This window comes from Oxyura jamaicensis, chromosome 1 (assembly GCF_011077185.1).
Source record: "Oxyura jamaicensis isolate SHBP4307 breed ruddy duck chromosome 1, BPBGC_Ojam_1.0, whole genome shotgun sequence".
NCBI lineage: Eukaryota > Metazoa > Chordata > Aves > Anseriformes > Anatidae > Oxyura > Oxyura jamaicensis.
This window is the reverse complement of record NC_048893.1, coordinates 150237043-150260880: the sequence shown is the minus strand read 5'-3', so window position 1 is coordinate 150260880 and position 23838 is coordinate 150237043. Positions and strand designations below refer to the sequence as shown.

The 23838-nt window shown below is 40.7% G+C and overlaps 1 protein-coding gene across 11 annotated transcripts in view; it reads left to right on the top strand.

Annotated features, from left to right (window-relative positions):
• The window catches only part of MBNL2 (muscleblind like splicing regulator 2), a 108685-nt gene that overhangs the window by 19517 nt on the left and 65330 nt on the right, over window positions 1-23838 (top strand). Inside the window, exons 2-3 of one of the 11 annotated variants that reach the window (XM_035319120.1) lie at window positions 18000-18543; window positions 18580-18849. The exons of 9 other annotated variants lie outside the window; for them this stretch is intronic. In XM_035319120.1, the coding sequence (XP_035175011.1) occupies window positions 18676-18849 (174 nt within the window). In that variant the 5' untranslated portion in view covers window positions 18000-18543; window positions 18580-18675. Of the gene's footprint in view, window positions 1-17999; window positions 18548-18579; window positions 18850-23838 lie in introns of all 11 variants that reach the window. One more of the 11 variants, XM_035319123.1, reaches the window with a different exon arrangement.

Genomic DNA, 23838 nt, shown 5'->3' with positions numbered 1-23838 from the left:
GAAGCTAATTTGATATGTTGTGTTTAGCATAATGTGTTATGGTTAACTGGTGTGAACTAGTGCTATGTAACTTGTCTGTAAAGGCTGAAATTATAGCCTGAGGAAAATAAAACTCATTTTAAGAGGGTGTCAGCGGTGAAAACTAGTTCAAATAATGGTAGTATTATCTACTTGACTAATTAAACTCATCTTCTTATAGATTATGCAGTGACAGTTGTTGGTTATTGACGTGTGGAGCCCCAAGTCTCCTTCTAAAAACAAACTTTTCAGCTGGTTGGGGTAGAAGATGCTTGAGGAGAAAGAAATGACGCATCATCTTCCTAGAATTTGCCAGCATCTTATGTATGCGTGTGTATCTGTATCTATAATAAGGTAGATAAAATTTTTAGTTCAGTATTTTGGGCATGCTAAAAAAGGAGAGTTTGGAACTGGAAATTAAAGAGTGTACCCACCAGGAGATTATATGTAAAAATTCTTGTAACCAGTGCAAAGACAGACAAAGTACGCAGAGGGCTTTTTGTGCTAGTGCTTGTTACTAACGCTGTTGAGAGGTGCCAGTGTTCAGCTGGCTGCTGTTACGGAACACCTGTAGGATTCCTGGAGGTGTAAGTCTGGCAAAGGGTCTGGTGGGCTTGTGACACCGTGAACCTGACAATTCAGAGCTCGGATGTATTTCTGGTACATGAAAGAGACAAACACGTTTTTTCTTTCCTCCTATTTTTATATGTAGATGTATGCAAACAAACGTGTAATACAAAAAAAAAAAATATTTTACGTTGTTGTGATGTTTGAAATACAAAGAAATACATAATGAGACAGGAGGACTTTACTGGTGCGGTTCTTACATGAAGAAATCAATCAAGTACGAACAGATGGCTTATATCAGAGTCTATTACTCTTTTATCTACATTAGATCAATAATTTTTAGACATTTCTGAGTGGATGATGCATGCCATTTGAAGAATGTCTGGGTAGTGCACATTTTTGAACTTGTAAGCAGAGACATGAGTGGTAGGAAGGTTCATATGGCGGAAAAATCTTTCCTCCTGCAGAGAGTACAGCACTTTGAACAATAGGAAGAATTAGAGAATACAGGTAAAGAAAAATACAGACATGTTTTCCCTGTAGAGTTTTATGTAAGGAAGCTCAGACTTTGAAGTGCCTTTTTTTTTTCCACTTTTTGAGGATTCTGAAGGCAAATTTTCAATGTTTTGGGGGTGCGATCACTTTTAAGAGATAGGCTTAACAAATAATTTTTTTCACCTCCGTCTAAGGTTCTCTCCTGTCCAGGCTGAATTTTTTTTTCTTCAGAAACTGAGGATTTTTATCCTTTTTCAAATGCTTTTTTCAAGCTTCAGGTGTGTATACCAAAAGGCTTGAAATCTCACCCCCCTCACCCATTTCCTGAATCTGTTGTGATTTTATTTTATTTTATGGCAAGTTTATTATACAGCATTTATATTGGGCAGTGTCCGGAACTTAGTCTAAAACTAACCTTAAATTGGAAAGCAGCAAGATAAGATTTCCACTCTACTTTCAAGAGCTTGGAATATGATTTTCAATAAATGAATTGAAGTGTGTTGCTTTTCTGCTTTTAACGCATTCAGCTGGCAGCAATCAGTAGGAGACTCTGCTTGACGTTGAGGTGGGGGAAGTGACTGCCCTGTAGAATATCAAAGCCTAGCTATAGTCCATTTTTTGTTTCCTTACTCATTCTCCCTTTCTAGGTGTCTTTTGGTGCTGTTATCAACAGCTACATAAATATTTCACTTCTACAACTGCGCTGGTTTGTAAGGAGACACCTATGGCTATCCTTCCCTTCCCACATTGGTAGCTGGCACATGTGTACGTGGGTGCCCAGTTAATGATTCAGGACTTCAGCAGAGCCTTGCATTTTATTTATTTAAAAGGTTGCCATTACAATTATGGGATTTCCCTGGCAGCTGTATTCACTGGTAGCACATTTTCCCTGCCTCTTTACTGCTCTGCAAAGAGCAATATTGATTTTCCTACCTTGCCTCCCTCCACCCACAGCCCAAAAGGAGGGTCTGGGGCTCCAAGGCAGGAGGTCCCCAAGCCAGTGAAGGTGGGCTGCTGGCCAAATGCCATGGCAAAGCGGGGACGGAGAAATGCTCTCTGCGGCCCGAGGAGCAAGGCGGGGAGCTGCAAGGCCTACAGGAGCTTGGCGGTGACGGTGGCTTTGGACAGACCTTTATCTGTCACGAGGTTTCTGTGCCAGAGGACACTTGTGTGTGGGCCGCTTGTGCTACTGCTTGCAGTGCTGCAGTCCTTATTGAGATGCTGAACATGCGCTGGCAGCAGCACGGTGCACTGCTGTCCTGGAGCGGTACCACATGCATTTAAAAACTTCTTTTATTTTTATTTTTATTTTTTTTTTTTTGCTTCACGGGTATTTTTTCAGGTCCCTTCTGTATTTCAGTTCCCCTCTGCTAATCCTGGGGCATGCTTCCAGTCTGGATTGCTTTATTTTCATCATTTTGAAGTATAGAGAAATGCCAAAAAAAAAAAAAAAAAAAAAAGATTTTCTTTGCCACAGTGAGCAAGGCATGAATGCCTTTGAAAGTAGCTACGCTGAAGTGTTTAAAGCCAGCATTTTTTTCTTTTTACCTAGTTGTGTTTTTATTTTTTTTAAGACCTCATTTAATGCTCAGGACTTTGTGCGGTGAGGCCACTTTCAAAGGCTTTGCAATCCACAACCGCAGCTCTTTGAAGTGGAAACGCCGGCAGGGGACACGCCTGCAGCTTAATCCTCAGTATAAAACATCCGAAGTGGTAAGAAGCCACAGCATCCATCTCGTAGGGGTAAGCTGGAGAGTGATACCTGGAATTAAATCCATCTCACAGACCTGGACTTCACCTGTGGAGCTGGAAGCGGTTGGATTGTTGTAGACCATGAGGGATCCAGTTCCCCTTCTCCCTCCCGTTATTTTTCCTCTCTCTGTCTGTCCTCCCTTCTGTCCCCAGTCTCTTGAGGAGCAGGGCCCAGCAGCTGAAGGGTGAAGGACCGTGGCCTGAGAACAAATGCCCGCTTCTGCCAGTTTTTTGCCCTCCCAAGCTGCTAGATACTTCCCACGCAGAGCAGAGCATGTGGCCCACGCTGCCGTTCTCTGTAGGGATTTTTCTGCAAAGGATGGTCTGTAGCTTTGTGGTACCTCCAGGAGGTATAGCCATGCCTCCACGCTCTGAATCACTCTTAGGAGGTACCCACATCTCCTTTGGCACCGAGGGCAACTAAGAATGTTGTGTTTTTCAGTCACCGGTGGCGCATTTATGTGCCATGAAGATAGGTGGCACAAGTCCACGGTCTCAGAAATCTGTGTTTGAAATAAGAGATGAGAGTGTTGACTTTCTCATGGGAGGGCTTGAGGATCAGCGTGTCCCCACGGATCTGTTGCCAGCCCTAGTTGCAGAACTAGGCTGCTTGTAAGGAGTTGCAGTCCCAAAGCGGAGAAGGCAGAGGGGTAAGTTGAGGACAGGAATGCATACCTTGATAGGCATGTGAGGCATGTGACTTCAGCTTTTAGTCACCAGGGGTTAGAGACTTTCTGAGGAGAAGTTTCCATTGTATTTAGTAGCCTTTTCATAATGCTGACGGTGCTGTTGCTGTTGCCCCTCTCTTTCCCATCTCAGCTATCACCCCTCTGAGATGAGGGAGCTCACAATATCTTTCCTCTGTAGTAGTGTCTTGTTTGAACTTGGTGTTATATGTGTGTTATTTATTACTTTTGTTGTTTTTTTTTTTTTTTTTTTTTTCCCCTCCTCTGCATTATTTTGTCTGTTTTTATGTCAAATTCTTATGTCATTTTATCATCCAGTGTACTCATTATCATGAGATCCTTTTGTAACTCCTCACAGTTAGCTCCAGGAATGATTTCACAGTATATAATGTTAACAGCAAACTCTCCTTCAGTGTTTATGGATAAACTGCGCAGCAGAGGAGGACAGCTATTAGTAAACTCCATCATTACAAAACTTGTAGCAGCAGATAAGTAAAAGTGTGCTATTTAACCATGTGAACTTGATGAGTTTGGGGGGCTTTCACAGAGTTTATTGACCCAGAACTTCTGCTGACTTTGGTCTTCATGCCATCTGCAAGTACTTGGCATTTTTAGCTACCTCTTTTAATTAAATTTTCTTTCACATCCATAACATTCGCCATAACATAACATCATGAGAATTAGGTCCCACAAAAATCATCACGTTACAAAGATGACTGATTCATTTGCTTTTTTTTTTGCTTAATTCTGAACTTTTTAGGATTTGTGTTTTTTTACTATTATCCACAGCTGTCAGATTTGTACTCCTTATTAAAAACAGTTCTTGTAAACATGTTTGTAGGTGATAAGGCTTTATGAAATGCACCGATGTTTTAAGGCTTCCAGTGAAAGGGGTGAGAGTTAGCTATGCTGCAGTAGAATAGCGTAGTATATCCTTGAACTTGAGGATTTCTGTGAGAGGAATCAATATAAGTTAATTTTATTTATATTTAAGAAAATAAAGCTGTCCTGGTAGCAGTGGTTTGCTTTGGTAAAGATAGGTAGCTGTATATCAGCCCTCATGGCCTTCAGATACCAAGAAGTTAACATAGTTGTCACTGGAGGGAAAGGTAAATGTGATGGTTTTCATCTTTAGAGTACTTCGTCTGGAGGTAAAAACAATTGCCTGAAAGTAGAATTTCAGAAACAGCAGACAACTTTCTGCTCTTCTGATTTAAAAATACTGAATGTTTGTATATGTGTGCCTTTATTGACTCCAGTGCTTCACTTATGGAATTTAGATTCATCAGATTTTTCATAGAGACCTTTCTCATCGAGTGAGTGTGTGGCAATAATATAGCCAGAGAAGGAGAAGAAAAAAAAAAAGGCCTAAATTGTGGATTAAATCTAACATTACAAAATTATAATATTTTTCTTTTCTAAAAAAAAATAAAACTGAAGATACAGATTAAGTAGGCTTTGTTTCTAAAAAATCCAGTTACATGAAACTATAATATCATTATACCTTTAGTCTCTCCCTTTTCTGACTTTTCAGAGTACAATAGAGCTTATTTTTTGGTAGTGGATGGGCAATTCTGTTCAGTTCCTGTGAAGTGGTTCCATGGTTACTGTTATTTCAGATGATGGACAGAGGGATAAACCTGGAGAAGGACATTTCAAATAGTTTTTCAGGATTTCTAAAGTCTATGTGTTGTAATAGAGTAGCTATCTCTGGAAAATCCAAATATTGGTAACGTCTACTTTGCAGCACACAAAGTTGCACAGGATTACTTGAGGGCATAATTTTGACTGAGAGGGAGCTAGTTGATTTTTTTTTTTTTTTTTTTTGTTCCTGGTCTGGTTTGATTTTATGTCCTACTTGCTACGTCCTGGAAATGATGTATGAAATGAGAAGAACTATCAAGTGTCACAGGCCTGTGTGTGTATACAGGCTGGAGGTTAGAAGAGAGAAAATCTCTTATTTACAAGCTAAGAAAATATTGCATAAAAATGAAGCACATTGAACAGAAAAATCTGTTAGGTCATTTTTGAAAGTTGGTTTCTGAGATAGAAATCAGCATAAAAAATAGCATAATCACAGCAGTCCATTTCTTATGTTTATAAACAGACAGTGTTTTAGCTCTGAGTGATGTTTTTGGTGTTGTTTAATTGACCAAATCCAGAATACTTTTTGTGCTATTTGTGCCAGAATACTGTGTAATCCAGAATACTTTTTGTGCTATACAGAAAACATTCTTTAGGGAAAGAAATGCTAGGGGGAAAAAAAAAAAAAAAAAAAAAAAAAAAAACCTTTTAAAACAGTGCTGTCTATCAAGGTGAGATGTATACAAGTTTAAATGATTTTTTTTGCATTACAGTTTTAATGCAGAAGTTATGCAAGGCAGTACAAAACATAGAGTGTAAAACGAAATGTTGATTTAAATAGCCCTTTATGACTAAGTTTGAAGTACAACAAATGAATTAAACCTTTGAAAAGGCCAAAACTGTGTAGACTTATTTTAAACAGTCCAAATCTTCTGCAGTTTGAGCAGAAAACGTGCTCTTGCCAAAATCCAGTTGCTTGTACTTAGTGTCACAAGCATATCCATTGTTCAGAAATACTCATGAACACCAGGCTGTGCTTAGCAGTTCCCAGCTGGAGAGAGAAATCTCTGCAGTTACAGGTAAGAAGAGATAGTAGGCAAAGGTCTGGAAAAGTGTTCCATCAAAACATTTCTGGGAAATGTATTCAGTGGAAATTTTCACTGAAAACATACTGCAGCTCCTTGTTTTGGTAGGATGAAAGAACTCTTATTCAACTCTCATATCAAAACAAAATTTATGATGTGTTCCTGAGTAACTGTGTGCTTGTCCATGATAACATTTAAGTTACGATAAAATGGCTCAGCCATATGAAAATAAAGTGTTCAGATGGAATTGTTTCAATATTGCTAAAAATATTTTTACTTTTTCCCCTGATATTTTCCCCTTTCAGTCTAAGGAAGCATTGAGATACTGAGATTTCCTTCAGGAAAGTTTTCAATAAATCCTAGTAAGAGTAGGAAGGACTTTTTCCTATTGCTCTATTTCCATATAAAATAGTAGAGATAAAATAGAGATGGATTTTCATTTCAATATTGATTAAAAATTTACAGTCTGTTTTGAAGCAGGGTTTAGAAACTAAATAGCCTAGGACTGGCACTGCCTACCCAGTCAGTACTACTACCTGTATCCATGCCCATTTCAACTTGGAAGCCAGCAGAAATGAAAAGGAATACTATACATTTATAGTTGGTTTTACAACAAGTCTTGTTTCCTTTTGGAAATCTGAATGTTTTTTATGATAGAAGGGGTTGGGTTGGGAGGCACCTTAAAGATCACCCAGTTCCAACCCCCTGCCATGGGCAGGGACACCTCCCACTAAACCAGGTTGCCCAAAGCCCCGTCCAGCCTGGTTTGCAGGGATAGGGCATCCAGAGCTTCTCCGGGCAACCTGTTCCAGTGCCTCACCACTCTCACAGTGAAGAATTTCTTCTGAAATCTAATCTCAATCTACACTTTTTCAGTTTAAAGCTATTTGCCCTTGTCCCATCACCACACTCCCTGAAAAAGAGTCCCTCTACATCTTTTATGTAGGCCTCCTTTAGGTACTGGAAGGCTACTATAAGGTCATCCCACATCCTTCTCTTCTCCAGGCTGAACAACCTCAGCTCTCTCAGTCTGTCTTTGTAGGAGAGGTGCTCCAGCCCTCTGATCATCCTCATGGCCCTCCTTTGGACTCGTTCTGATACTTTCATTGCCTTCTTGTGTTGGGCCCCCAGAGCTGGATGCAGCACTCCGGGTACGGTCTCACAAGAGCAGAGTAGAGGGGGACAATCACCTCACTCAACCTGCTGGCCACATCTCTGATGCATACCATATCTCTGAAGCTAACCATATCCTGGGCTGCAAGGGCCTGTTGCTTGCTTGTGTTGAGTTTCCCATCAGCCAACACCCCCACATCCTTCCCTGAGTTGCTTTCAATCCATTCTCTGTCCAGCTTGTATCTGTGCCTGGGATTGCCCCAACTCAGGTGCAAGACCTTGTACTCGGCCTTGTTGAAATTCATGAGGTTCACACTGAACCACCTCTTGAGCCTGTCCAGGTCCCTCTGGATGGCATCCCTTCCCGCCAGCGTGTTGACTTGTACTACGTGTCTTGGTGTTGTTGGCAAACTTGCTGAGGGTGCACTCAATCCCACTGTCAATGTCACCAACAAAGATCAGAGAGGTTGTGGTTGCCCAGAGTGGTCGTAGATGCCCCGTCCCTGGAGATGTTCAAGACCAGGTTGGATGAGGCCCTGGGCAACCTGATCTAGTGGGTGACATCCCTGCCAATTTCACCGGACTGCCACAGCTTCTTGAGTATGATGGATAGTGGCTTAGCAACTTAATCTGCCAGTTCCCTCAGGACCCTCAGATGCATCTCATCAAGTCCCCTGGACTTGTGCACCTTTAGGTTCCTTATGCAGTCTCAAACCTGATCTTCTCATACAGTGTCCCCCTTTCCTCTTGTAGGCAGTTGTACTCTGTTTTCTGCCACGTGCATAGTTTAAGTTTACCTGATATCATTGTTATTGGCCAATGAACTTCCTCAGCTTCTTCCTGTGTATCCTTCTTGTCCATTGTTTTAAGTGGTTTATCTCCCATTACTTACATAAATATATATATTTGTTTGTTTGTTTCTAAAATTAAACTGGGTTAAAAAGTAACTGTCTTCAAATGCCAACAGGTAATGAGATTTTTGGACCAAGATCAAAATGACCCATTTTTATTGGGTCAGCACTTCCTAATCAGTGCTCAGGCAAAAACGAAGGTCAGTACTGCGTCAAATTCATCATCCCAGAGATCAGAGGGGGAAAAAAAAAAAAAAAAAAATGTTTACTATGGGAGGTGGTACCTGCAGACAGTTGATGTACAGTTCTTCCAGTTGTAACTCTTCCTTTTTCATTCAGGATTAAGTAGAGTTTTTCAGGTTTTCCTGGAAAACAGAAATTCACCAGAACTTTCAAGTACTCTGAAAAAAACTCTTCTTTTTTTTTTTTTTTTTTTTTGCTATCAGTTGCAAAACCAATTTTTGAGGAAGAGCATTCTCTCTTTGAACCTGTGATACACTGACAACTGAATAGTAATTCATAAATGCAATTTTATTTAAATATGAATTTCTATTATGTATTGTTAAATACAACACAGGTAGTCTGATTATTTTTAATGTGGACAAATTTTGAAAAGAAGAGGTCTTTTACTGTCATTTTCACACTGAGTGTGATTAGATATTTCCTTTATTCACCTTGGAGGACCAAAAATAATCTTTATGTTCAAAAAAAAAAAAGCAGGATACTTTCAGAAGAGACTAATGAACTTATTAAATACTTTTTCCCCCGATACTTTGGGCCCATGTGAAAAAATATATGTATTTTCTTTTCGACTAGGAAGGGTCTTTGAAAAACAGCTTTCAGTGAAAGGTTTCAGCGTAGGTTATCCACAACCTTCTCTGTCTGAATGTTGCCATGAAAACGTTCATTGTTTTAGGAAGATATAGATTTGCTGTTGAAGGTACTTGATAACAGTCTGATACCCCATAGACATCAAGCTTAGGTCACTGTTCCATCCTTCTAACTGCCGTAAGATGTAAAGTATTTTGACATACACATTTAATGCATCTATGCAGTTTGTCCCATGAAATAAAAATCTTGGGTATGTTCAGCCTTGTGATGATTTATTTTTTTTAATTTTGGAAGTAAATAAAACTGGCTTTATTTGTTACGTGCATGCCACTAACAAAGAGGAAGGAGAATTGAATGCTTGTGTTAAAATGGACACTGACAAAGGATTGCCTGGGCAACCCTTTGAGAAGCAAAGACACTCTAGATGATATTTATTTTTCCTGTTGTAAGTACTTCCCTGTTGTGATGAGTTGCCTTCAAAATGTGTTTGAGATTGTTGTGAAATATTTAGGGTTGGGTAGGGCACAATCAGTGAGCCAAAGGTTGGATCTTTTGGGCATGCTCTTGGGTTTTCCTTATTCTCTCCGATCCCCTGTTGGATTGCTAACATAGCATTGCTTTTAGGCATATTTTTAGCTTATGGAGCTTGGGATGCAGAAGAAGGGATCTTGATGTTTATTCCTGTGCTGATGGGTTTTAAAAGCACTTCCCTCAAAGCTCCACTTTGGGTGGAAGGAAAAAGGATGTCTTCTCTTCTGGTTTAACACATTCAGGGGTAGTAAAAAGACAGTAATAACACAGATTTAGTAAACGTTTTTTTGTTAGTGGTGGTGGGGGTTTTTTCTTTGTTTGTTTGGTTGTGTTTTTGTTGTTGTTGTTAGCCACCTTACTCCCCAGCTACATTTGCTGCTTTCAAACATGATGATGTTTCCTTCCGTATCCACTGGCCTCTCCAGAGATGCCAATCTTTTGTCAACAATTGCAAACCAGTCAGATTCCCTCCCACCTTTCATGCATGTGATGAAAGACACTGCTAACAGAGCAGTATTCAAAAAGGGAGTGGGCAAATCCATGGAAGAAAAATCAAACAAGACCTATTAAATACAAAGGCATCAGTCTTAGGATGCTGGAGGTGGGAGTATATTCCTGGCAATTACCACACTCTTGCCTGCCCTGTTTTCATCATCTTCAGTAGATGTCTGGTATTTGGCCATGGTTGGAGACGAGATATTGCGCTAGATGGATATTTCAGCTGACCTGTAAAAGTCATCCTCATTTACTTTTGTGTCTTGTTCTCAGTTAAAATGGAAATGGAGAAAATGGCCCAGAGATGGAGGTATCTCAGGACAGTGGTGCTTCCCGGAGGTTGTGCAGGAATCTGTACATCAGAATGGATTTACTGCTTAAGAGGCAGTCGTAGTTAATAGCATTAGGTAGTGCTCTTGCTACATTCCCCTCCAGAGCTTTGTTTGAATGCACCGTACAGCTTTCCAGAGCTGGGTAATTTGTTGGAATATATTATAACGCCATTGGCAGTCTTGTATGTATTTTCAGCTTGCAGGTTCTAAATTTACATGGAGTTACTGGTTCAGCCAGAACTGTCCCTGTCTCTCACAGAAAACGGATACTGTTGGTCACATAAATAAATACCTTCCTAAGTTTTGTCTTCTGAACTTAGTGTTAAACTGGAGTACAAAAAATGGAAAACTCACAGAAGCCTGAGCTCTTTTAAGTTGTGCTCCTTTGTAACAGCATGTTGTTGGTCCTTTGGCGGGTGAGAACAGTCACTTGATCATGGATCCCCTCCATGCCAGTCCAGGACTATAAAAAATTCAGAGTATATGCACACACTCTTCTATAAATATTTTTACAGTCCTGAAAAACTATAATGCATGCCTGTAGCCGTGTGTGTGCAGGACCTCCTAATGTACTGGGGTACCCTTCCCTGGGGAATCAGGTTTGATTAATAGCTGTTACATGGTGCACTCTGCCAAAAGCAAAACATTGGTGTTCACAAGAGGCCAAGTGATAGCGTCATTGCTGCCAGGGATGATTAATTCTGCTCACAGAAGCACAGAAACAGAAATTGCTTTAGCCCTCTTGTCAAGGTGGGAAGAGAATTTTATGTATGAAATTCATACGGCTAGAGGATGAGAAATTTTCATTGTACTTGGAGACAAGAACCGTTTAAGTTACAGACTGTGAGAGAAGATGCAGACCAAGAAGGGAAGTGAAGGTTCAGTGGATCAGGTTGAAAATAATTGTAAAAACCAAAAAAATGTTTGCTAGAATAAGGGAAAGCTGTTTTCTGCAACTGCATTTTAACTGAAGCATAATGAGCTTTAGTTTTATCAGCATGACTTCTAAGCACTTTGATGTTAGGAAATACTCTTGTGGGTTCCAGTCACCTACAGGCTTGAACTTCAGCAGAAATATTTCATGGTCCATTACCAAAGTAGTGCAGGGGACCGCTGAAAAGGTCCTGAGCTGCGGCTGTTGTTTCACAGCTGGCAGCACACTTTTCCTCACCTGTTTCCCAGAGGACAAAGGACATTAGTGTTTTTATATTGTAAAGCCAGCTTCAAAGCGCACCGACAGGTTTTTGTAAGAAGCTCAGCGCTATACTGTAAATAGCGTGGAGCACACTGAAAACCTGAACCGCAGCGCAGCAGAAGGATCAACACGGCACATTAGTGATCTTGGCGAGGAGATTGTGGCTCATTTAGCAAAACTGATATTTAGAGGTCATGCTCAGTTCAAATAAACCAGACTGGCATTTTCTAACCTGTCCCTGGACTTCTGTCAGCTTAAGTAAAAGAGTTCGGATCGACTCTTGGCAGGCTTACCATTTGAATTACAGTTGGTGAGTGTTCATCTCTGGTTGTATAACAGGCAAGGAGAGGTGTTGCAACAGTTATCTCCAAGTCAAGCAAATAACATAAATAATGGGTCTTTTGTAAGTCAGGGCACGTTTGATTCAATAAAGTTCAGGTCAAATTAATACAGGAACTGACATCAGAGTTTTAGTGGTTTTGGCCCCCAGCCACCTGCTCAAGGTACTGGGCTACCTCCCTGGTAGGACAGTTGTGTTTTCTTCCTCGTTTGAGCAATAATGGTTAGTTGAAGGAAAAATGGAAGCTGCTCAATATCTTAAAAAAAAAAAAAAAAAAAAGTGTGTGGGGGAACACTGTAAATGATTAAGGAAATGTTCAAAATAACATATGAAATTTGTTGAAGAAAATGTCTTAATCACTTTCTACTATAATTGAATGTTTTTTTCTTAAAATGCTGTGGGGGCAGGAAGGTTTTCCATTCATGTTTTCCATCAAAGAACATATGATATGTCATGGAAGTCTTTCTTTTTTTTTCCCTCTTGTTTCTTGAATGTAGTGAATATTAGTTTTGTGACTTCACAACAGTTCAGAAAAGAGCCAGTAGCCTGCTTCTGTTTTTAATACTTTAATTTTACTGACCTATGCTAAGACATTACTCTATGATGCATTGTCCCGTCTTACTGGATACTCTAATATTAGATTACGTACCAAAAATATGAATGAGGCGTTAGAAATTGGTTCACAAGAAGAACACAGAACTGGCATTGTACTCACTGATGAATGATACCTCTGTGTCGAGTATCACTTTCTAGTCCTCTTTCCTAATCTGGTGGGCCGATGAAGTGAGAAAAACTTATCTACCAAACAAAAATTTCTTGCGTGTTCTGTCTTTCAGAACGTGATTTATTGAAATGCGATTAACAAGCATGCCGACTGACATATTGCTCGTCTGTAGGATAATTATCTTCCACTCATGGCAGCATCTTTTGAAACAAGATCCACTGTTGGTTAACAGGGGATTTTGCGCGCTGAGGCTTAAACCAGTGGGATGACTCGATCAGCCTTGCTTTCCAAGGTTAGGGAGCCTGTTCTGTGTGATCGGGCGTTATAAATAAATATACGATCTTGCAACTAAGAGCCAGACCTGCTGCAGCAAAAAGGGCAGGTGGAGTGTGGGGAAGGGAGCAGGGATGCAGCCCATGGTGCCAGGCCCATCAGCACCGGCCCTGTCCCACTTACCCAGCAGGTATGAGGCGTGGGCATGTTGCTATGGATAGTCAGCATGGGTGATGCAAGGCTTCTGGCTGCTTTTTGCTGCTCTTTCAGCTCCATTCTTTGTCTAGGGAGGCAGATCGTAGCTGATCCAGCACGTAAAGTGAAGTGGTATGAATGGGCAGCTGGTGACTTATCAGAAACTCTGCTGGAACAAAGTCAAGTTTTGAAAGGCTATTAACAAACTTGGACTCGTTGAGAGCATATACCAGACCAGCACGCTGTTGTGTGGAGCGTTATGTCCAGTTTTAGTACATCCTTGCTTTCTTGAGCCTCTCGGTAGAGAGCCTGAGGGAGAACAAGAGAAGGCAATTCGGGGTGGGTCAAGGAAACAGCAGGTAGGTGGCATTTAAATGATGCTGGAGTGCGCTCGTGGGTTTGTGGCGGTCACTTGATATGCACCTCCTACTTGGTTTGGAGGCCTTGAATGCTATTTAAAGCACAAATAATGCTATTTAAAGCACAAATAATGGAAAAAATGACACTTAAAAGAAAGTAACAGTGAGGAGTAGGTGAAAAGCTGAAGAGCAGTCCCACCATCTTTTGGACTGAAGTGCCTGCCAGTGTCCCCTGGATGTGTGGCAGTGCTCTGAAGACGGAGTCCACAGTGCAGCTGCAAGTACGAGGTATGGCTTCATGGGATTTGGATACCTTTTCCCGGCTTTAAGGGTGAGAGTTCATGTTCAGTAGCTGTCAGACTTTGAATATCTGTATTTCCACTATGAATATATAAGATGTTCAAGTCAATCTGGTTCTGCTTTATGCAGAAGACTCCCTTACATATTAGATTTACACATGTAATCTTTCCATAGGTTTTGAGTCTTTTTGATTCATAGGCTTTTTGAGGAGAAAAGAATGGGTGTGTGTGCACCCAGATTTCATTTTTTTTCTCTCTTCAAATTGAATTTGAAGCTATTCTGGTAGACCAGCACTTTGACGTTGGCGGGAGCAGTTGACCATAGTAGCAAGGTGCTGCTAGCCAGCAGTGTCAGTGGCTTCATGTAGCAGAGACCTCTTGGCTTGTGTTTGGATTTAATGGAATGTCCTGGGACATCAAGGTATGGTTGTACTATGTCCAATATTGCCTGTCACAGGTAAAATAACTGGCTTGAAACTAGTAAGACCAGACTGAAGGCAGAGGCTAAGCTGAGGGTATTATTTCTTACGGATTATTTTATGTCCTGGACAAATATCTGGAACTGACTGAACATCTTGGGAATCTGAGAGCAATACGTGGCTGAGACGTCGTTGCAAGTTTGCGAATTTGCATTGTAGAGCATGAAGTGATGGTTCTGGTGAACATCTAATTTTATGAGACAACCTGTTCTCAGCTGCCTCCAACTGACAATCACCTGCAGAGGTAACTTTCTGAAGATGAAGTCTTAGCTCGTTGCTACATGGCATCAGCTGAAGCATGAAAATATCATGTCCAGGAAGCCTTAGCTTATCCATTACACAGATACTACATAATCCATCACTACATAATCTGTCAGATAACTAAAACCAGAGCAGCCCATATTTTGTGTCTAGCAAGAGCTCTTATTTTCCAGCTGAGCGATCCACTGGTTTATAACAGGGCAGGGTTTTGTGCTCGCTTGAAACTCCGAAAGCTGCTGGCTGCTTGGTGTGCAAGCTCAGAATTAAAACCTTCTTTGGGGGCTCCTAGCACCTGAATGCTTTGCCATGTGTGATACAGGGATTTTATTAGTATTATTTTAGTATTTTACTGGGAAGGCTTCTTTGCCTACTTGGAAAAGCAAAAAGGATTTTGTGGTTTAAAACACAGGTCTAAAAAACTCTTTCCTGCTATCTCAGAACATGAGATTGGCAGAAGCCTCCTGCTCCTCTACGCCTTGATAGCTTTCTGCAAAAGGGAAGGAAGGCTTATCTGAAAGGAGGGATCTGAAGCCATATAGTTTTTCCAAATAAATGTCAATAAATTTATTTAAATACATGAATAATTACTTATTTGTTATTATTTAATTATTTATTAACAACAAAACAAGTAGCTGAAACCCCCGAGCAAACCGAAAAAGCAAACCTTTCTGCCTGGGTAAGGGATCCAGTTACTGCTAAGTCTGTAGGCTGGTGTGGTCCCATTGCTTTTAGCAGGACAGCTGACTTTGCTGGTACTTTGGGATGCAAATCAAAGTTAGAAGGGGTGGAAAGAACAGCAGAGTTGACACTTGCTGGAGGCCCCAGTGTTCTCCATATGGATGGGCTCTGCAACACGTGGTCAGAGTGGGCTGTGATGTTAGTAATGGCTTGTGGCCCGAGAGGTATTTTACGGGGGCTTTTTTACTATTATTATTGCATTTTTTTCATAAATCCTCTGCTTCTTTCCTTCATTTACTCCCATCTGTTTACCAAAACCACTGGATTTTCCCCCATAACCATATTCTCTTCTGCCTTCTAAAATTCCTTCTCCCCCGTTTTCCCTCAGTCTTTCATTCATACCCATCTCATATTTTGGTCGCTTCCCATAAAGCCCCTCCCTTTCTCCCTCTCCCTCTCTCTCCCTTTTCCATAACCAGCCATTTTACTTTCCTACTTTCTATTCCCCTATTTTCCTCCTCTTGAGCTCTTGCCTCATGCCTGGAACTCCTACATTCCTTGCTTCCTCCTATAGTGTTTTTTTTCAGTTTGTATATCCTCTCCCTTCTCCTTGTATTGCTTCCCTCTCAAACTCCAGCTTTCCAAGCAGCACTTCTTCGTTCATCCTCAGGGCTTCTTGAGAAGTCAAATAGTATCATTATTTTTGACAGGGTATGGGTTTATGAGAAAAACTTTTCATGCTCCCCTTTCTTTAGAAATTCTCCGTTAGGATGTTGATATATTAAGGAGATAGGAAGTATGATGAGGCTGCACTTCACTCCTCTTCTCCTCCCTACTCCCCCAGCCCATACGCTTTGTGGTGTTAGTTCTTGCTGCAGTCTCATGAATCTTGTATGGCATTCTGTTGTGCACATTTTTTTAAAAACCATGGCTACGGCCATTTATATAATGTAGGCTGTTTGCATTGCTACCATGCGTAAAGTCTGTTTTTCTTCAGTCTTCACACCTACTATGTGAGAAATGACTTTGTCATTTTTAGTACTATGCAGTGCAGCAGACTATTACTACTTGTGATTGTGAGCAGTGTGCAGTTTAACATTTACCCTTGTCCTAAAATTTCAGTCTGTCTCCTACATATATTACTGAAAACCATTACTGGCATTTCTGAACTTGAATGGGTGGCTCTAGAGAGAATATTTTCTCTTTTGCATTTATCCAGCTGTATCACCAGCCCAGCAAACCATCAGCTCAACAGGCTTTTTCTGGAAAGGCTCTCCTTTTCTTTCCTCCTCTCTTTCCTTTTAATCATTTAGGAGTATTTTCTCACCATTTTGTACATTTTCAGTTTAACCTCACTCTTCGTTGATGCTGTGGGACAACATCAATAGAATATTTAATTAAATGAATATTTAATTCATATCGTATACGGTGCTACAGTTGTGTAGATTTTAAAATATACTAACTCTAAACGTACTAATTTAAAATGTACTAATTCTAAGGCTACCTAAGTATCATCCAGACACATCTTGTTACGTTTGATTTGTAACTGAATTTTTGAGCAATTAGCATTGCTTTACCTGTATTCATGCTAGTAGTAGCAAATTCTGTTGCAGGTATCAGTCACATAGCAAGGTCGTTTTTGGTAGCATTACTAAGTAATAGAAGAGCCTTTTGATATGAAGACTTGGAAGGCAGAACTGGGATCTGTTCCTGAAACCGTGTGAGTAATTCTTACTCGCATTACTAGCAATCCCAACTCCAATTAGATAGGATGAATCCAAGCACAGAATGGTAATGATTCTGGCATGGGAAAGCTGTCAGTGTTTTTAGAGCTATTTTTATTGCTGCATTTTAAAACATCACTTATTCCAGTCTTCCATCTTTCTTTATTCTTCTTGCATAAAAATAATCCGTCAACTGTTTCTGGCTGGTATCTGCAAAGGGAAGTTTGTGTGTTCCTTTGAAGCTGAACAGGAGGAAACATCATGACCATGGTTTCACTATCTGCATATAATATAGTCATGTATTAAAAATTGTTTATAACATCTAACCCTTTGATTTTCAAATCCGTTTAGCTATAAAATATCCTAGGTATTTTATAGTCGTAAAATCCATATTTAAAAGCCTTTTATTTTGATGCTGAACCGTGTATTTTTAAAGGTAAATGAAAGCTAATTTAATCAAAGAAAATTTCAGATAAAGGCTGGTTCATACTAGAAATAACTCATTAGAGGATGATGACCTGGAGTAGTGAACCCTTTCATGAAGCCTTTCTGAAACAACCTTTAGCATAACAGGGAAACTCATGCTATTTTCTGGAAATGTAAGTTTTTTGTTTTTTTTTTTCCTGTAATTTTGGGATGACAGTTCTTTGGGATTTCTTTTTTTGTAGAGAAACAGAGAGGGAGAGAGACGAGAAATCTGAACAGAATGTTACCATCTTCATTTCTAAGGAAGACCAAATAAAAAGTAGCAGTTTCTAATATAATAAGACAATCTGAAGGGCCAAATGATAAATTAATGGAAACTGGTTCTTGTATATTGTTTTGGAGACTAAGCACATTAGATTGAATTGTTTCACAACCAGCATGCCTAATTATTGTGTCTGCCACATTCATCTATTTAAATCATTCCCAACTTTTGGATTGCTGCCTAGAATATTACTGCAGTACGTGTTTCAACTGGCTATTCCCTTGTCATGCACTACTTCATGAAGGATGCTGATTTTCTCTGGAAAAAGAAATAGAAGCGAGTATTGGCAGTGTATTTATAATACCTGATAAGAAGTGATGATAGATCTCATAATGTTGATGTGAATGAGCTGAATGTGAACTGATATTGTATTTGTTTTGTCAGGTCAGTGATTTAAAAAGTGCCTTTGTGAAGTCACTTTTATGAGAGAGGACTGCTACGCCTGTGTTTTCAAAATACTGTCTTTGCCAGCTAGACGTTGCCTTGGCCTTACCCGTGGCAGAAGATACCTCAACTGTCTTGATTTGCCAATTAATTGATGGGAAACTGAACTCACCGTAAAAACAGGAAGAAGAATTATTATTAGTGGGACACAAACAAATGACTGCATTGCTTTTCTTGTGTAATCAATACCAGCAAGCGACCTGCAGCGAGCTAGTATTCCATCAAGGAGTGCCATTGCATTGAAGGACCTGTGCTTGAAACTGGTGAAACATCAGTGATACAATCAGCAGACCCACACGTTTTACGGACAGAAATGCTACTGAGCATGGTCATTTTCAGCCAAAAGTCTACAAGTGGGACTTAATGATTGATGAGTGACTGCCTGCTGATAAACTTTCTCTGTTTATTCTGTGTTGTGTGAGTCGGACATCATTAATCGTCCCCCACTTTTATTTTTTTACCTTTATTTTCAATCGGAATTATTTTTTGGTGTTTTTTTTTTTTTTTTTTTCTTTTTTTCTTTTTTTCCTTCCCCTCCTCTCATCAGTAGTTTTGGAAATTTCTTTGGCATAATTAACGTGACAGCAGTTTACAAGTTCTCATTCAGCTTTTCATCATGGCTTTGAATGTCGCTCCTGTAAGAGATACAAAATGGCTAACGTTAGAAGTGTGCAGGCAGTTTCAGAGGGGAACTTGTTCACGCTCTGATGAAGAATGCAAATTTGCACACCCCCCTAAAAGTTGCCAGGTTGAAAATGGAAGAGTTATTGCCTGCTTTGATTCCTTAAAGGTAAGGAAGAAAATTGCATTTGTAGTGAAAATGCTAATATATTGTGTTGAAAGGAAAAAATGAAATTGAGTTACAGCTAATCAGAAAGTAATTTGTTCTTGGTAAGATGTGAGTTAATACCAGTGTTATTGGTCTTAACTTTTATTTATTGAAGCTTTGAAAAGATTTCTTTCTAAGGATTTTTCTTTCCCAGTGTCAATATGTTGTTTACAAAAATGTCTTATAACTGGGGGATACAGGATTGCTTGCAGCTGGTACGACAACTGTAGTCACCCGAGTACATTTTATGAATTACCATTGTTTCACTGCAAATGAAGATACATGGTGGCGGAGTACTGGGCCATTATCAGTGTGCTAATGACACAAATGATATTAAAAAAGGACATTTTCATTTAAATCAACAGAAGTATGAAAAGCCTGTCCATCAGTTTAGACCCAACAGATGGTTTACCCGTGGTGTTGCGGACTCTGCGATAAATGAAAGCATTTCTCATTATGTATTTTGATAGTGTATATAGCCACATGAGTTCAGAACAAAGTGAGGGGTGTCTCTCCCTTGGAGAAGAATTAGCAATTATATTGATAGGCTATCAACTTCTTCTGACTTGCTAATGACATCGAGCAAGCTTTAGAGAACTATTTAAAAAGTTCTGCAAAAATACTGTGTACTGTAGAAAGGGCTTTTAATAACCCCATGGGATTTGGGGAGTACACAGTGTTTTCTGTGAAGAAATGTTTGTATTCTCATGTAAACAGAAGGAAAAACTCTTTTATTTTACATGTAAATGATGCAAAGGGAAAGTTAACCATTTGAGATTTTATTTTAAAAGTTTTACTAATTGCTTTGTCTTTTGGTCATGGGAGGATGTCTTGGCCTGTTTTTTAAATTCAGCTCTGTAATTCAAAATTTAAGTTACTCACCAAGAACTCCTACTATGGAAACATCTGTGTGAGTGAGGAGAAAATTGTGCTATTTAAAAATGTTGCTTTAGTTTCATTTTACGTTCTTTTTTGTGTGTGTGCAGTGCAAAACATTGTACTAGGTAGGCATCTCTTTTTTCTGGCTTTTCTCATTTCTTCTCTTCTAAAGATTTAGAAGAAGGTAACTTTGTGGAAATATTTGTGAGGGGTTTACGTTCTGTATATCCTACAAGCCAGAACAGCACCTTTGGAGTCATCACAGTATGTCATCGAGTGCTATTAATGACCTTAATCCATGGATTACTGCATGATAAACTGTAACAGCTTCTTTGTAGATGTTCTAGTATATTGGTTGCTTGCCAATGGGATAATTTCTTTTTCTTAAGCAGGCAGGCTAGCATCTGCAGCAAATGGGCAATAAGTAGCTTTTACAGAAAACAAGCAAGTCAGTAGAATTTTTTCAGATGCAATTTTTTACCCTTTGTAGAGACTTGAGAAATACTTTATGGGCTGCCAAAGAGATTTAATTTAAAACTAAGGCTTTGTTTGTTTGTTTATAGAACTTTTAGATTTTGAATTGGTCAGACTGTGGCTTAATCCTTTATTTCTGACATCAAACCTCAATCACAGTACAAGAATTTGTGGTTCATCCCTATAGCCTTGGAAGCAAGGGATTAATGTAAGAGGAGAATCAGTCTTAGGCACTTCCGATTCCCCTACCAAAAGAGTTTTTAAACAACATAGAACTTGGCAGCGAGGCAAATCACCGCCAAAGCAAGTCTTAATTTGGAAGTCTAGAAGTACCACCACCCTAGTAGCCATGCAGACAAAACAGAGCTGGAGAAAATCCCAGCCAACCTAAAACCCAGTGTTTTGAGTCTATGTCCCTTCCTTTTAGGGAGGACAAAAGGGAACTGGTTTTATGAAGCTGCCCTGCTCACGTCAGGTTTTGCTGCAACAAGAAGTCCTGTTGTGCTGTGTTGCTTCCTCTCTAAATGCCGTTGCTGGGCAGGAGGCTGGACGCAAGGTGAAGGGCTCAGTCCACCTTGGTGGCAGGGTTGGCCAAGCGTCTGGTTTGCAGGGTAAGAGGCTGCTGCTGCATGTTCCCGGCCGAAGTGGAGGTGGTGAAGCATGCCGGTGCTGCCTGACTCACCCCAGTGCCAGTGCCGCTCCCAGTCCCCATTGCTTCCCCTGACAGCACAGGATGTTTGTGGCTGAGGTGCCAGTTATTCGAGCTGGAGGCTTTTGTGCCGGGATGATCACCACCCAAGAATTGAAACTTGTGTTGTAGCCAAAGCTAATAACGCAGCGAAGAGATCCTGAGGGATCTCCGTGGGTAACTCACTGACAACCAGCATCATTGCTCAACGGGAGGAAGTCCAAAACCATTTTAAAAATGCAGTCAAAGTAAGCAAGTGTGCTTTGTTCTTGCACGCTTGGTTGCCAGCTCTGATGGTTTGGCACTCTCAAACCTGGTGGCCGAAGCTCAGCTGCCCTGTCCTGCCCCCTGCTCCGTGGCATCACCCCCGAGCAGCTGGCAGAAGGGAGCAGGTAACCATGGTTCTTGTGCAGTGCTTCTCAAGTCCATTTGATGACAATGCAGGTAAAGATGAGATCAGACCAAGAAGCTGAATTGTGGCCTGAAAGCGCAGAGTTGGAGGCTCAGGTTTCCTTCTACCGACTGCTGTGGGCAAGATGGCAAGGTCTACAGAGCATCAGGCAGAGCTCTGCACCAGCATGTGCTGCCTGACCTCCTGTACATGGAAAGCTTTCAGAAACCTTTACAAGTGCAGGGCTCTGTCAGCTTGCATCCTCACAGCCATTACCTGCGTTATTCTGAAGGGTGTTTGTAAATTGGTGCATATACAACAAGAATGGGGCCGGGTAGCACAATTCGTTTATGCTGCCGGTTGAGAGACTTGTGTGATTAGTCACATAAATCTATCTGATGTGTGGCTTTCTGCAATGCTGGTGTTAATCATACAGTTTTAGAATAAGGCTTTGGAATTCAACAGGCGGGAAAGCAGTTATGTAAATAAACAAACAGTCTGGAGTTATAGATAAAATCAGAATTTAATTAAAAGAAAACAAGAACTGTTTTCCTTGCTGAACACTGAACCACACTTTAATGTGGACAATTATTTAGAGTTTATTTACATAATATTTAGAGCTTTGGAGATTTAGCACTTTTACTGTCTTGGCTCAGTGTACCTGCTGTAAAAATAAATTAGTAAGTTGAGGGTCCTTGAATAAACATCTTCCTACCCAGAGAAGGAGCAGATTTTTTTTAGTCTAAGGTTGAGGTATGTATTCCATTTATGTGGTGCCTAGTAGTTACAGCAGCTCCATAAGAAATCAGTCAAACACAAGACAGAGCACTGAGACTGGCTGTCCTTTAAGCACATACCATAAGGGTCCCTGTTTGGGGAAGGAACGTGCACCCTTCTGCCGTGTTCTTCCTTCCGGGTTCCTGGGACAGAAGAGGAATTGTGGTGTCCTTATCTGCCAGAAGCACCTTTACTCTGACTTTGCCCTTAGCCTCATGGTCAGTCAAAGGTTGTAAAAGCTGGTGTTAAGAAAGGAAATAATCCAGGCAGGGACGCTCGCCTCGATGCCACACCGCATCCTCCTTTGTGCTACCACCACTGTCTTGTGGCTGTGCAATTCACCAGGCTGGGAAATTGATTGTGGTTAAAACTAAGTTGTTGGTGTTGTAGTTGCTGCTGACAGAGCGGAGGAGGGCTGTGTGGCAGCAGCAACTATACGGGACCAGCCGAGCACGGGATTACTTCTGTCACTGATAGTGCTGTGGCCTTAGTCCCTGGCTTCAAGAGCACTGTGATTGCATCAGAATCAAAGCTTTCCTGTATTAAAGGAGTATATTTGTAGGTCTACTGGTTCCAAGTAAAAGGTCAACAAAATTTAATGAACGGTGTTTGCTTTTAACTCAAAAGGCATTTTTGGCTCTGAATACCTGTCCTTGTAATACTTGACTTTAAACCCATCAGAAGTTGCAACAACAGCCCCTCAACCCGATTACAGTTTTCAGGATCCAAAATGCTCACTGTTGAAGACTGTCTAGGCTCTGAATATCCTTCATCTGTACGATGCTCCAGGCTAGACAGAAATAGCTAACAACTAATGAGTCTGGTTCAAATTCAGGCCAGAAACTTGCCAATGCCAGGTCCTGCCACATGGACCTCTGAGACAGGGCTCCGTGTTTGTTCCCCTGCCTGGTGAGAGACGGAGCCTGCCCTGGCTTAAATGGGGCACTTTGAGGAGTTAGGAGTGTGTAGGGGATCATTCCTGGTAATCCTGTTGGTGCTGATACAGCAGCTGGCAGATAAGCACCCATTAACCCCTCACAGCGTTGCCTCCAGCTCCTGGACTCCCACCTGCAGGAGCCCTCCACAGCTCTGCCAGCCAATGCGACACCCGAAATTGAACCAGGCGAGTGGCTCCTGCTAACTTAATGTCAGGATGAAAGTGGCTCCCAGCTAATCCATTTGCCTGTGCCTGACACAGATTAAAGCATATTTACATGACGAAGCCCAGAGCATTGCCGGTGGATGGGAAATCAGGGAGCTGGTGAGGAAGCGTTGCTAGAGCCAGAGCCTCATCTGCTGCCTTAAACCTTCCTGAAGCCTTTCTGGGGCTATTTGCTTCCCCATCCAAGATCCCATTTGGATGTTGCAGTGGTTTCAGGTCTGTGAAGAGGACTGTTTAAGGGAAAGTTTCGATTTCAGGAACTCCTCTGTTTATGTTTTTGTACTTCTCTCAGTTCAAGTAGCATAATTCTTTAAAAGTGAAGAACCTGGATGTGTAACACTTCATATATCACATGCAGAGTCCTCCAAGTTCAACACTGTAAGCAAACCTGTTTTCAGGACTTTCTAGTTCTGCTAGTGGTAAAGAACAAAATCCTTTCAAAGGAATACTAATATATAATGTAATCTCTAGGGAGATTACAAGAACATGCAGAACTTTGCTGTATTTAAAAAAACATATATATTAAAATGAATAGTGATGTTTATGAGGGGGAGAGGGGAGAGGTTTGGCAGATAAAAA